Source organism: Panthera leo, chromosome B3, assembly GCF_018350215.1.
Source record: "Panthera leo isolate Ple1 chromosome B3, P.leo_Ple1_pat1.1, whole genome shotgun sequence".
NCBI classification, from domain to species: domain Eukaryota; kingdom Metazoa; phylum Chordata; class Mammalia; order Carnivora; family Felidae; genus Panthera; species Panthera leo.
In genome coordinates this window covers 62,979,199-62,991,449 of record NC_056684.1, presented here as the reverse complement: position 1 = coordinate 62,991,449, position 12,251 = coordinate 62,979,199, and the positions used below count along the sequence as shown (strand labels likewise).

At 40.0% G+C, this 12,251-nt stretch overlaps 1 protein-coding gene across 7 annotated transcripts in view; it reads right to left on the bottom strand.

The window, feature by feature from the left end:
• FSIP1 (fibrous sheath interacting protein 1) overlaps positions 1-11,905 on the bottom strand; it is a 208,818-nt gene extending 196,913 nt beyond the window's left edge. For all 7 annotated transcript variants that reach the window (XR_006203649.1, XR_006203650.1, XR_006203651.1 and 4 more), the window contains exons 1-2: positions 11,726-11,905; positions 6,283-6,415 (exon numbers count right to left, since the gene is read on the bottom strand). Coding sequence is in view for 4 of the 7 variants with exons in the window: in XM_042942445.1 (XP_042798379.1) it covers positions 6,283-6,408 (126 nt within the window). In the remaining 3 variants the exon portion in view is untranslated. The remainder of the gene's footprint in view (positions 1-6,282; positions 6,416-11,725) is intronic.
• Positions 11,906-12,251: the final 346 nt, after the last annotated feature.

Sequence of the window (12,251 nt, the reverse complement as noted above, 5' to 3'; positions counted from 1 at the left end):
AAGGAATGCATTTCCCCTCCCAATGGAGGAAACCTCTGCTCCAGGCCATCAGGGCTCGGCCCTTGGAAGGTGGTCAACTCTCGGCCACTGGAATCTGTGTCCCCTTCTGAATCTTCAGGGCAGAAGGTGGATCGTGTGGAGAATTAAACTGCCAGGGATACAAGACTGCACGCGAGCATCTCTGTTTACCTAGACTAGGACATAAGTCCCAGCGGAACTGAGCTGAGTCAGTGGTATAATGATCAGAGGCAACATTTACTGAGGAATTCCTACTGGCCAGGGCCTGTGCTAAGTACTTTATACACACGGCCTCATTCACTCCTCAATGACACTATGGTATAAGCATTACTAGATCCAGCATAGAATGAAACTAGCTGAGGCCCAATTTATAAATAAGCAAAACAATGCCTCCTCTATGTGATCTGGGAGGTGTTAAAGAGGGTTCCCTGTTCAAAAACATACTCTGTGAAAGGCCAGGTTAAAGCCTTAAATTCTATAATAACCAGTAAATCCTTAAGGCTATATAGTTCTGTGAAAATCTTGAAATTGTTAGAAGAGATCACATGAGCCCTGATGCTTATTTATATCTTGGCATAAATGAACTTGGCTGACTTTTCCCTGAGAATGGTTCTTATATAGGGAAATATAGAATATATAACACATAACTAGATATTAGCAATATACTTGGATGGCACACTTCAGGACACAAAAAGACTCTCACATATATCATCCCACATGATTCTCTTAGAATGAGCAGGAAGCAATGAAGTAAAAAGACAAAACAAATGGCAATCTTGGCCCATTTTACAATTTTACCCAAATTCCCCCACTTCATTAGCACCAACCATCTTTAGTTTATTTGAAAATAAATTAAAAAGAGCTTCCGGAAATTAAAAAGATATCATTAAATTTAAAAATTCAGTGGATCAAAGAGCAGATGTGACACAGCGTAAGAAAGGATTCAAAAAATTTTAAATATATGTTAGAAATTCCCCCAGGATGAAGCACAGCAAAATAAATGAATAGAAAATATTTAAAAAAAAAAAGATGAGAGACATAAAGAGAGAAGGGAAAGTTTCAAACAGACACTTAATGTGACTTTCAGGATGATGAAATAGAAAAAACAGTGGGCAATACTAGAAACTTTTGAAAAAAACAATGGTTGAATATTTTTCAAAATAAACAGAACACACAAATCCTCAGAGTGAAGAAGGACTAGTCTCCAGAAGTATAAAATAAACAAATCCATACACCGGTGAGTAATAGTAGATACTGAACACAAAGAGAAAAAAAAAATTAAAGCAACCAGAGAAAAGTATCTAAATGAGACAGCCCACAGTGTAATGAATATCGGATTTCCAAAAGCCTTCTCACTGACAACAAGAGAGGCCAAAATCACCTAAATGTAAAGCATAAAACTATAACACTTTCAGAAGAAAACATAGGAAAAAAATCTCTGGAACCGTGGGTTAGACAAAGAGTTCTTGGATACAACCAAAAAACAAAAACAAAAACAAACAAAAACAAAAAACGAGTCTCAAAACAATGTTGACAAAGTGCACTTAACAACATTTAAAATGTTTGCTTTTCAAAACACATGGTTAAAAGAACGAAAAGTCAAGCTACAGACGAGGAAAAAATATTTGCAAATCACGTATCTAAGAAAAGACTCTATCTCAAATATGTAAAGAACTCTCAAAAGTTAACAATAAGAAAGACAAGTCTAAAAGGCAAAAAAATAAAAAATACAATACCTTTTCCAAAAAAGATACGTGGGTTACAAATAAGCACCTGAAAGCTCATTTATCATTATTAGTCACCAGGAAGATGGGAGTTAAAACCACAATGAGATACTACCATATGCCTATTAGAATAGCTTTTTTAAAAAACTAACAACATCAACTTCTGTGAAGATCCAGAGCAGCTGGAATGCTCCTATATTTCTCATGGGAATAGAAAACAATTTTGCAATTTCTTATAGTGAAACATATACCTACCATACAATCCAGAAATCCAACACCCAGGCATTTACCCAAGAGAAATAAAAACCTACTCTCCCATAGGAAAAAAAAAAAAAAAAATCAGATACACCTGGATGGTTCAGTTGGTTAGACGTCCGACTTCAGCACAGGTCATGATCTCATGGTTCCTGAGTTTGAGGCCAGTGTGGGGCTCTGTGCTGACAACTCAGAGCCTGGAGCCTGCTTCGAATTCTGTGTCTCCCTCCCTCGCTGCCCCTCCCCCATTGTCTCTCTCTCTCTCTCTCTCTCTCTCTCTCTCTCTCTCAAAAATAAATAAACATTTAAAAAGTTTTTAAATAAAAAAAATTCAGTATACAAATATTAATAGCAGCTTTATTCATAATCACCAGAACCTGAAAACAACCCAAATGTTGCTCAACATGTGAATGTGTAAACCAACTGTGGTATATCCACACAATGGAACACTAATCGTCAATAAAAAAGGAGTGAACAATTGATATATGTAACAATAGAGGAGTCTCAAATGCATTGTGCCAATAAACAAAAGCCAGACTCAAAAGCTGCATACTTTTTAATTCCATTCATATGATTTTCTGGAAAAGGAAAAACAATAGGTATAAAGAACAGATCTGGGGTTTCCAAGATTAAGAGTAAGGGAGAGGGGCGCCTGGGTGGCGCAGTCGGTTGGGCCTCCGACTTCAGCCAGGTCACGATCTCACGGTCCGTGAGTTCGAGCCCCGCGTCGGGCTCTGGGCTGATGGCTCGGAGCCTGGAGCCTGTTTCGGATTCTGTGTCTCCCTCTCTCTCTGCCCCTCCCCCGTTCATGCTCTGTCTCTCTCTGTCCCAAAAATAAATAAAAAACATTGAAAAAAAAAAATTTAAAAAAAAAAAAAAAAAAAAAAAAAAGAGTAAGGGAGATTGAGTAGAGGCAAAGAGGTAGGTAGCATGAAGGAATTTTTGAGGGGTGATGGAACTGTCCTATATCTTGATTGTGATGGTATCACTCTACACATTTGCCAAACTCAGAACTATACACTGAAAAAGAATAAATTTTACAGTGTATAAAAATTTTAAATTAGAAACAAAAGTCAATGAGATACAATGTTAATAGTTAAGATTTAATATCACAAAGTCACAAACTGTCTCCAAATTCATCTATAAATTCAAAGTAATTTCAGTCAAAAGTCCAAGAGTAATTTTTGCAAGGCCTGAAAAAACAATCTAAAATACAAAAAGAACAAAAAGGACAAGAATAGCTAAGACAGTTCTAGAAAAGAATAAGATGGAGAGACCCATCCTACCAGATATCAAGAAATATTACACAACTAACAAGCGTTAACCCACAATAATGATGCAGGATTAGATGAAACAAAACAGAGAGCTCAGCTAGAAATGGTATTTTAACAAGCCACCTGTGGTTCTGGATGCACGTTAGAATCATCCAGTTTGACATATCTGCACAAGATTTAGACTGCAGACGTGAGGGAGAAGCCATCTTCCCAAGCTCCTGATAGGAAGGTGGCAAGAAATCTCAAAGGCTGTCATCTCTGTATGTCCAGTCACCAGTTTTGTGGTTCTGAGGGACTTGTGGCAGCGTCAGAGGCAGAAGCTTTCTGATCTCTGGATTTCAGCCATGGAGGTGTGACCTAGGAACTAACAATCCAAGAGAAGTTTCCTCCCATGATTCCCTTTCCCGCTGGCCCTCCACTGATGCTGGCCTTCCACTGATTTTGAGAAACTGAATTTCTATTATTTAATCCCTGTCTGCTGGAAATGCCTAGAGTGGTCTCTAGTTCCTGCACTAAATCATAACAAATGCTTTAAGAGTTTCGTAAGGTAGAGTCTGGTCCATAAATCAAAAGAATGAATGAGTGGGGATTCATGAGCCTGCAAAGATTTTTTTTACCATAAGGTTTCAAATTTTTGTTTACCACAAGCTTAAAACTAGTACCACATTGCAGATGAAAAAACTGATTCTTAAAAAAAAAACATCAAGTTTAGATATTTTAAGAAAAGAAAAATAGACCACTAAAGAAAAGGAAAGGAAATCATGGCCAGGTAAGGTACCGACTAAATATACATTACATGGTCTTTAACCCGAACTATACTTTTTAAATCACTGAAACTTTTTGGTTAGTATCCAAAATCTATAGAGAACTTATCAAACTCAATACCTAAAAACCAATAATCTAGTTAAGAAATGGGCAGAAGACATGAATAGATACTTTTCCAAAGAAGACATCCAGATGGCTAATAGATACATGAAAAGATGCTCAACATCACTCATCATCAGAGAAACACAAATCAAAACCACAATGAGATACCACCTCACACCTGTCAGAATAGCTAAACTTAACGACACATGAAATAACAGGTGTTGGCGAGGAGGTGGAGAAAGAGGAACCCTCTTGCACTGTTGGTAGGAATGCAAACTAGTTCAGCCGCTCTGACGAACAGTGGGAAGGTTCCTTAAAAAGTTAAAGATAGAATTACCCTATGATCCAGCAATTGTACTACTAAATATTTACCCAAAGGATACAAAAATACAGATTCAAAGTGGTACATGCACCCCAATGTTATTAGCAGCACTATCAACAATAGTCAAACTATGGAGAGAACCCGAATGTCCATCAACTGATGAAGGGATAAAGAAGATGTGGTACATATATACAATGGAATATTACACAGCCATCAACAAGAATGGCAAATCTTGCCATTTACAACGACATGAGTGGAGCCAGAGTGTATTTTGCTAAGTGAAATAAGTCACTCAAAGACAAATACCATATAATTTCACTCATATGTGGAATTTAAGAAACAAAGCAGATGAAGATATGGAGGTGGGGGAAGAGAGGGAAACAAACCAGAAGAGACTCTTAAAGATAGAGAACAAACTGAGGGTTCATGGAGGGAGGTAGGTGGGGGTTGGGCTAGATGGGTGATGGGTATTAAGGAGGGCACTTATGATGAATGCTTGGATGTTATACGTAAGTGATGAATCATTGAATTCTACTCCTGAAACCAATATTGCACAGTACGTTAACTAGAATTTTTTAAATTTTTTTAATGTTTATTTTTGAGAGAGACAGAGACAGAGCATGAGTGGGGGAGGGGCAGAGAGAGAAGGAGACCTAGAATCCGAAGCAGGCTCCAGGTTCTGAGCTGTCAGACTGAGCCACCCAGGCACCCCTAATTAACTAGAATTTAAATAAAAATTTGAAAAGAAAAAAAAAAAAAAGGATAGGACCCGAATCCAATAAGACTGGTGTCCTTATAAGTAGAAGAAAAAACACCAGGAGTATGGGAGCATGGAGAAAAAGGCCCTGTGAGGATAAGAGAGAAGCTGACCATCTGCAAGTCAAGGAGAGAGGCCCCAGGAGAAACCTAACCTCTTGGCACCTGGATCTTGGACTTCTAGAACCATGAAAAAATACGTTTTTGTTGTGTAAAAAAAATTAAAATTAAAAAATAAAATTACTGAAACATCTTCATATTAAGAGTCAGTGTTGGCACAGTAGATATTGGAATACAAAGATTTCTTCTTTTTAATTTTTTTTTACATTTATTTTTGAGAGACAGAGCACAAGTGGGGGAGGGGCTGAGAGCGAGGGAGACACAGAATCCAAAGCAGGCTCCGGGTTCTGAGCTGTCAGCACAGAGCCCAACGCAGGGCTCAAACTCACAAACCGTGAGATCGTGACCTGAGCCAAAGTCGGACGCTTAACCGACTGAGCCACCCAGGCACTCCTGGAATACAAAGATTTCTTATGAAAAAAAAGAAAAAAAGCTTACAGATGAGCATTAACAAAGCATAACTGTGAACAAATAAGCCACACTCCAAAGAAAAATAAAAGAAGGAGGGGGAGCAGGAGGTAAAGAAAGACACAGAATTTTCACATTAAATGGTCTAAAGTAAAATCCAAGAAGAAATCTGTGAGTGTTCCCAGACACACCCTCTAAAGAGGATCCTTTAGGGGCGCCTGGGTGGCTCAGTTGGTTAAATGACCAACTTCAGCTCAAGTCATGATCTCACAGTTCGTGGGTTCAAGACCCGAGTCAGGCTCTGTGCTGAAAGTTTGGAGCCTGGACCCTGCTTCAGATTCTGTGTCTCCCTCTCTCTCCACCCCCTCCCCAGATCATGCTCTGTCTGTCTGTCTCTCTCTCTCTCTCAAAAATAAACACTAAATAATAATAATAATAATTTAAAGATCCTTTAGATGGGATGTTAACTACAGCCTTGGTTTATCAATTGCTAGAGTTCGGGAGAAGGACTTAACATTATTTCTAAATAGCAAACTACCATGAAGGATGCTGGTTCTGGTGAGAGCACTTCCAAAGAAGCATTTGAACCTCTGCTCCCAGGACGCGTTCTTGAACTTGAGGCTGGTTTTGAAATTCCATCTAAGTTTCCCTTTATAATATCCATTGATATCCTGAAACAAACAAAAAATTAAAGCAAGTTATATCTTATATGTATAAATGTTTCATGAGTGCTAATGTGCAATTAACTCAGAACCTTTGTTAATAAGGATTACGTTGCTACCAAAGTCACACTACCCTAATTTCATCAAAAGATGTCTGTGGCCACAGGTTTTATGTTACTATTGGTGAAAAACATTCTAGCCAGGATGTTGGACAAAAGAATACAGACTGCTATCTCAATGGCTTCCTATGTCTCAGAAAGAAACATTTACTTTGTCCTTGGCCTGAGAAGATACTCAGGGAGCACCATGCCTCTCAACCTAGATTCACGCTTCATCGTAATGATTTGATAAAACCTCAACTTTTTTCTGGTTTTGCCTACCTTATTTTACTAGCGCTTCCTGTTCTAGCTCACCTTTCAGCCTAGGTTTTCCTCTCAGCTCTGATTTCTCCTCTCTCCTTTGGTGCCACATTTTTATGGAGTACCTATCTCCAGGTCACTGCTCTTTTCCTATCAATCCTCCACTTTTAAAACCCATGATTCTACCTCACCCTCAGAAACAAGAGGAAAAAACCTACTTTCTCTGACAGAGGACAGACACTTATTACCTGGCCACACACATTGCCAATTTCTATTTTTCGTGTGACACCATCCACAGGCTTGTCATCACTGTGGCTCCCTATTCCCAGTGCTGTTTTCTGAAGCAGGAATTATTAGGCAGGATGGCTTAAACTAGTAGGAGAACAAGGGCATTGCAGGCACACTGATCCTTCCAAACTGTGCATTTGATCAGGACTGTTTCAGATTTGCTCAGTAATGGTGGGGTATCATGCATGCTGAGAAAATGGAAGAAATAGAGAGAATTCCAGGTTCTGGCTTGTCATACTTTACACGTAAACAGATCTCCCAACAATCCTTCCGTAAATTTCATAATTTCACTAGCTTTCTAATTATGAATTAAACCATTTCTCTCATAACAGCAAGAGGAAAGGCAATTGGGCCTCTGGCCCAAGCAAGCGTAACAATGTCCTTTTTGTACCCTACAAAATGATTCATCTCTCTTTCTTTCTTTGAACAGCAGAGGAAGAGTCCAGGGAAGTTTTGGACACAGGAGGAAGCACAAACAGAAACAACCTGATGTTCCTCCAAAGCACACAGAGGGATAATATGATTTGGCCTCCAGCCATTCAGTGTGCCAAAGCTGACGCTTAAGGGATCAGCAGGTCAACTCCTTCCATCTTAGCAAATGAAAAAGGCATTGATCTCCACATTATTCAAACTCTGCAAAAGGATTTGGGCTCACTCAGGAAGGCGCTGACATTATTATTGTGGGATGACGGATCACCCTGGCCCATCACGTCACAATCAAAAAGCATAAGTCACCAAAAGGCCAAATGTCTTGTAAATGCCATAAGCAGCCTGTCAAGGGAGACTTATTGTAGCTTACAGAGGGAGCAATGAGATGGAAGCATTTGCAGAGCCAGGATAATACCTGTCAGGAAGGGGAATAGAAGCACAGGGAACCGTCAATGACATGGATCAGCGACAAGGCTCCAGAAACCTTGCAGTTTGCTTTAGTAAGAGGTTTGTTCTATTATGTTTGCTCCGGAAAATAATAAATTAAACAAAATACAGTTCCCAGGATGGGTGGGTATATAACTGAACAATCTTAGGACTTCGCCCATGTAGAAAAACGTAGTGGAGGAGGGGCGTTGAATTAGGATCTTAAAGATGTGCTTGAGTGTTAAAGAAAGCACAGTAGCCCCATAGAAACTCCACAAGAAAAATAAAGCGTTGTCAGAGAAAGTAATCAAATGATAAATACTTATTACAGAAGCACTAAATGTTGATTTAACCAAATACTGTGCCTTACCTATATTGAGTGTATGTAGGGAGGAATATGCAAAAGGAGAGGGAGTATAAAATATCTAATCTGTCATGATAGGAAATCAAAGAGAACATCCAAAAACTGACAAAACCAAGCAATCGCCAAATAAACATAATATTTACAAGTTCATAATGGTTGCTTCTGGAGAGTAAGACTAGGAATTGCTTCTCTTTTCTTCCTTTGTAAATGTTATAGCAGAGTTTGCCATTTTTTACTATACCACTTTAATAAAAGTAAAAATTGATTTTTTAAATAAAAAATAAATGTGAAATAAGAAATCCCCAAGGGAGTAGAAGGAAACATAAAGATAATTCCTGTAATAATAAGTTAATGACTTATTAAACATAAGAGTGTAAATCAAAAAGGAAGAGACTAATAGTTTTGATTACATAACATTTAATGCTCTTGAATGGAAAACAAACAAACTAAAAAGAACTCTAAAGTAAATTAAAAGGCACCAGAGAAACTGGGGAAATTATATGCAACACAGATAATACACAAAAGGTTAATGAATTTACATACTTAAAGAACTCTTACCAATCAGTAAGAAAAAGAAATATTCCAATAGAAAACTAGTTAAGGACATAAACAAGGAATTCAGAAAGAAAGAAAGAAAGAAAGAAAGAAAGAAAGAAAGAAAGAAAGAAAGAAAGAAAGAAAGAAAGAAAGAGAGAGAGAGAAAGGGAGAAAGAAAGAAAGAAAGAAAGAAAGAAAGAAAGAAAGAAGAAAGAGGGAGGAAGGAAGGAAAGAGAGGAGAGAAATGTCCGATTCTCTAATTAAAGGAATATACAGAAAAGGACCTGATAGATGATCACAAGTCAAGGACTGAACAGAGGTGGGTTCTTATGGATTGGCGGATTCATGGATATTCTTGGTCTTTTATTTTACCTTTGGCTTATCTGTATTTTCAGATTCTCTACTAAGTAGATCTTGAATTCATAATTATTTATTGTAGAAAAATTTCTAGAACATATTAAAGTGTATTCAAAAATAAATAAAAATCACCCAATATTCACCACTCTGAGTTAACATCGTTAGCATATTTCCTTTCCATTTTTCCTCTATATGTTTCCACCAAAATTGGACTCATATGTTTCTCACTTAACATCATAAGATGAGCATTTTCTTATTGCATTAAAGATATTTCAAAAATAAAATATGATTCACTTCGGGGCGCCTGGGTGGCTCAGTCAGTTAAGCGTCCGACTTCAACTCAGGTCATGATCTCATGGTTTGTGAGTTCGAGCCCCGCATCGGGCTCTGTGCTGACAGCTCAGAGCCTGGAGCCTGCTTCAGATTCTGTGTCTCCCTCTCTCTCTGCCCCTCCCCCGTTCATGCTCTGTCTCTCTCTCTGTCTCAAAAATAAATAAACGTTAAAAAAATTAAAAATATATATATATGATTCACTTCATGATATTCCTTTAAAGGGCTGATATATGACCAGATTCTAAATTATAACAAATCATTACTACCACATACCAACTTTTTATAACATTCATTTCAAACAAGATTAATTTAAACCTTTTCATACAGGCTTGTGAGAAATGCAACCACCAAGGATCATTTAAAACCAAAATGGGGATACATGGCTGCCATAATTTGCTACTTTTGGATGAAAGGAAGAACTGAAAGAAAATGAATCCTCCTCTGTTTAGAAATAATAAATAGCCAGGCTTTTTTTTAAGTGGAATTATATTTATTTTCATGATTTTAATGTCTAAAAATTATTTCGTTAGGTTTTTTTTTTTACTTTATACATTTATGATGTAAGAAAGACTTGCCCATGCAAAGGAAAAAGTCAAATAATATAGAAGAATATAAAACTTATTTTTAAGTGTTTTTTTTTTTTTAATTTCTTTTGAAAGAGATAAAGAGCAAGTAGGGGAGGGGCAGAAAGAGAGGGAAACTGAATCCCAAGCAGGTTCTGCGCTGTTAGCTCAGAGCCAGATGCAGGGCTGAACCCACAAACCACGGGATCATGACCTGAGCCGAAGACAAGTCTTGCACACCACCGACTGAGCCACCCAAGCGCCCCAGAATACAAAACTTTTTAAAGTCAAAAATTTCCTGGGCACCTGCGTGGCTCAGTCAGTTAAACCACCCACTCCTGATTTGAGTTCAGGTCATGATCTCAACAGTGTGTGAGATCGAGCCCCACATTGAAATCCACACTGACAGCGGAGAGCCTGCTTGGGATTCTCTCTCTCCCTCTCTCCCTGCCCCTCCCCTGCTCGTGAATGCGTGCACTTTCTCTCTCTCTCTCTCTCAAATAAAGAAACATTAAAAAAAAAAAAAAAAAATGAAGTCAAAATGTTCCTCACCCCAAGAACCACTTGGAATAGATCGGCGGGGGGGGGGGGGGGGGGGGGGGGGGGGGGGTCTCACTTTTTTTTTAGGCATATGCAAACCTATCCTTTTTACCTACCTACTCCTCCCCAACACACACACACACACACAAATGGCACACACACAATTTTAAGTTAACCCCTTTGTACGAATCTTTATTTAGTTACATTTACATACCCAGAAGATAAACTATGCTGAGTCAAAGAATTCTTGTGTTTCAAATTTTGGTAGGTTGCCACACCGTCCACCAAAAAGGCTGTACCAAATTACACTACTACCAACAGGGTATGATGAAAGTTCCTCTTTCCCCATTCTGGCCTGGGGTCAATCTAAGTGTCAAAGGTATCTGTGAGTTTGATTTACATTTCTTTAATTACCAGACAAGGCTTCAGTCAAGTGTTTACTGGTCACCTTTTCTTCCCCTGTAGCATGCCTATATATATCCTTTGCTATTTGAGGTCTATTTTAAATGACTGGCGATTGGTTTTAATTATAACGTTTAATTTTTTTTAATGTTTATTTATTTCTTAGACAGAGCATGAGCAGGGGGAGGGGCAGAGAGAGAGAGACATAGAATCTGAAGCAGGCTCCAGGCTCTGAGCTGTGAGCACAGAGCCCAATGTGGTGCTCGAACTTCCGATCCTGAGATCAAGACGTGAGTCAAAGTTGGTCGTTAAACAGACTGAGCCATCCAGGTGCCCCATAACTTTTAGCTCTTAAGGAACAGAAGGCACAGGACAGGGGGAGTCCATGATACGAGGTCCTAAGGTCAGGAAAAGTTTGCAGCAGGCTCCAGGAAATCCTGGAGACACAGTCTTCGTGGAGGCAAATGCTTGGGCGCCGTAGGGTGGCCCCCGTAGGCCCCGCCCAGCCCGGCTGAGCCCGCCCCCCTGCTGGCCCTGCCCCCTCGCGCTAACAGCCAGTCTCCGGGCCCAGCAGCCGGACACGACTCCGCCCCGCCCTCTCATTGGCCCTGCCCCTCTCCCTGACAGCCCAGGGGCTGTCCCTGACACGACACTGCCTCGCTCACTCTTCCGCCAGTCGCGCGGCGTTAAAGGTGGTGTCCTAACAGGTGCGGTGCCTTACCTTCGCGGCGGAAACTCTGGGAGCCAGTCACCAGACAGCAAAGCATTGACGGGCGCAGAAGCGCACCGGCTGACAGCGTCACCCCCTGTCCCCCAAAGGGGAGGGTTCTTTCCCGTCACCGCAGCTTTTCTGGAAGGGGAAGGAGCTGTGCGTCTAAAGCCCTCCTGCCTCCAGGGACGCTGTTCCCCTGGCAACCAGAAGCACGAAGCTTCCGGTATCGCGATAAGAGAAAAGGGCTGTACCATGCGGAAATGAGATGTGGGGGGGGCCAAGGGCGGCGAGGAAAGCTGAGGGGAGTCCCGAGAGCTGGGGCAGTCTTACAGTTTCCTCCGCCTATCCGAGGACAGTGTGGCTGGGGAGTGGATCGTTCGTATTCACTTTGAACTCGGAAGGAGGATGTCTGGATGCTTATGTGGCTGTCTACCATTAGTATGATGATGCTCTGTAGGTCTGGCATCCTCCCTGAGCTCAGTTTCCTCCTCTGTAAAATGGGAATGACAGTAATTCCTCACAAGATTGTTGTGCA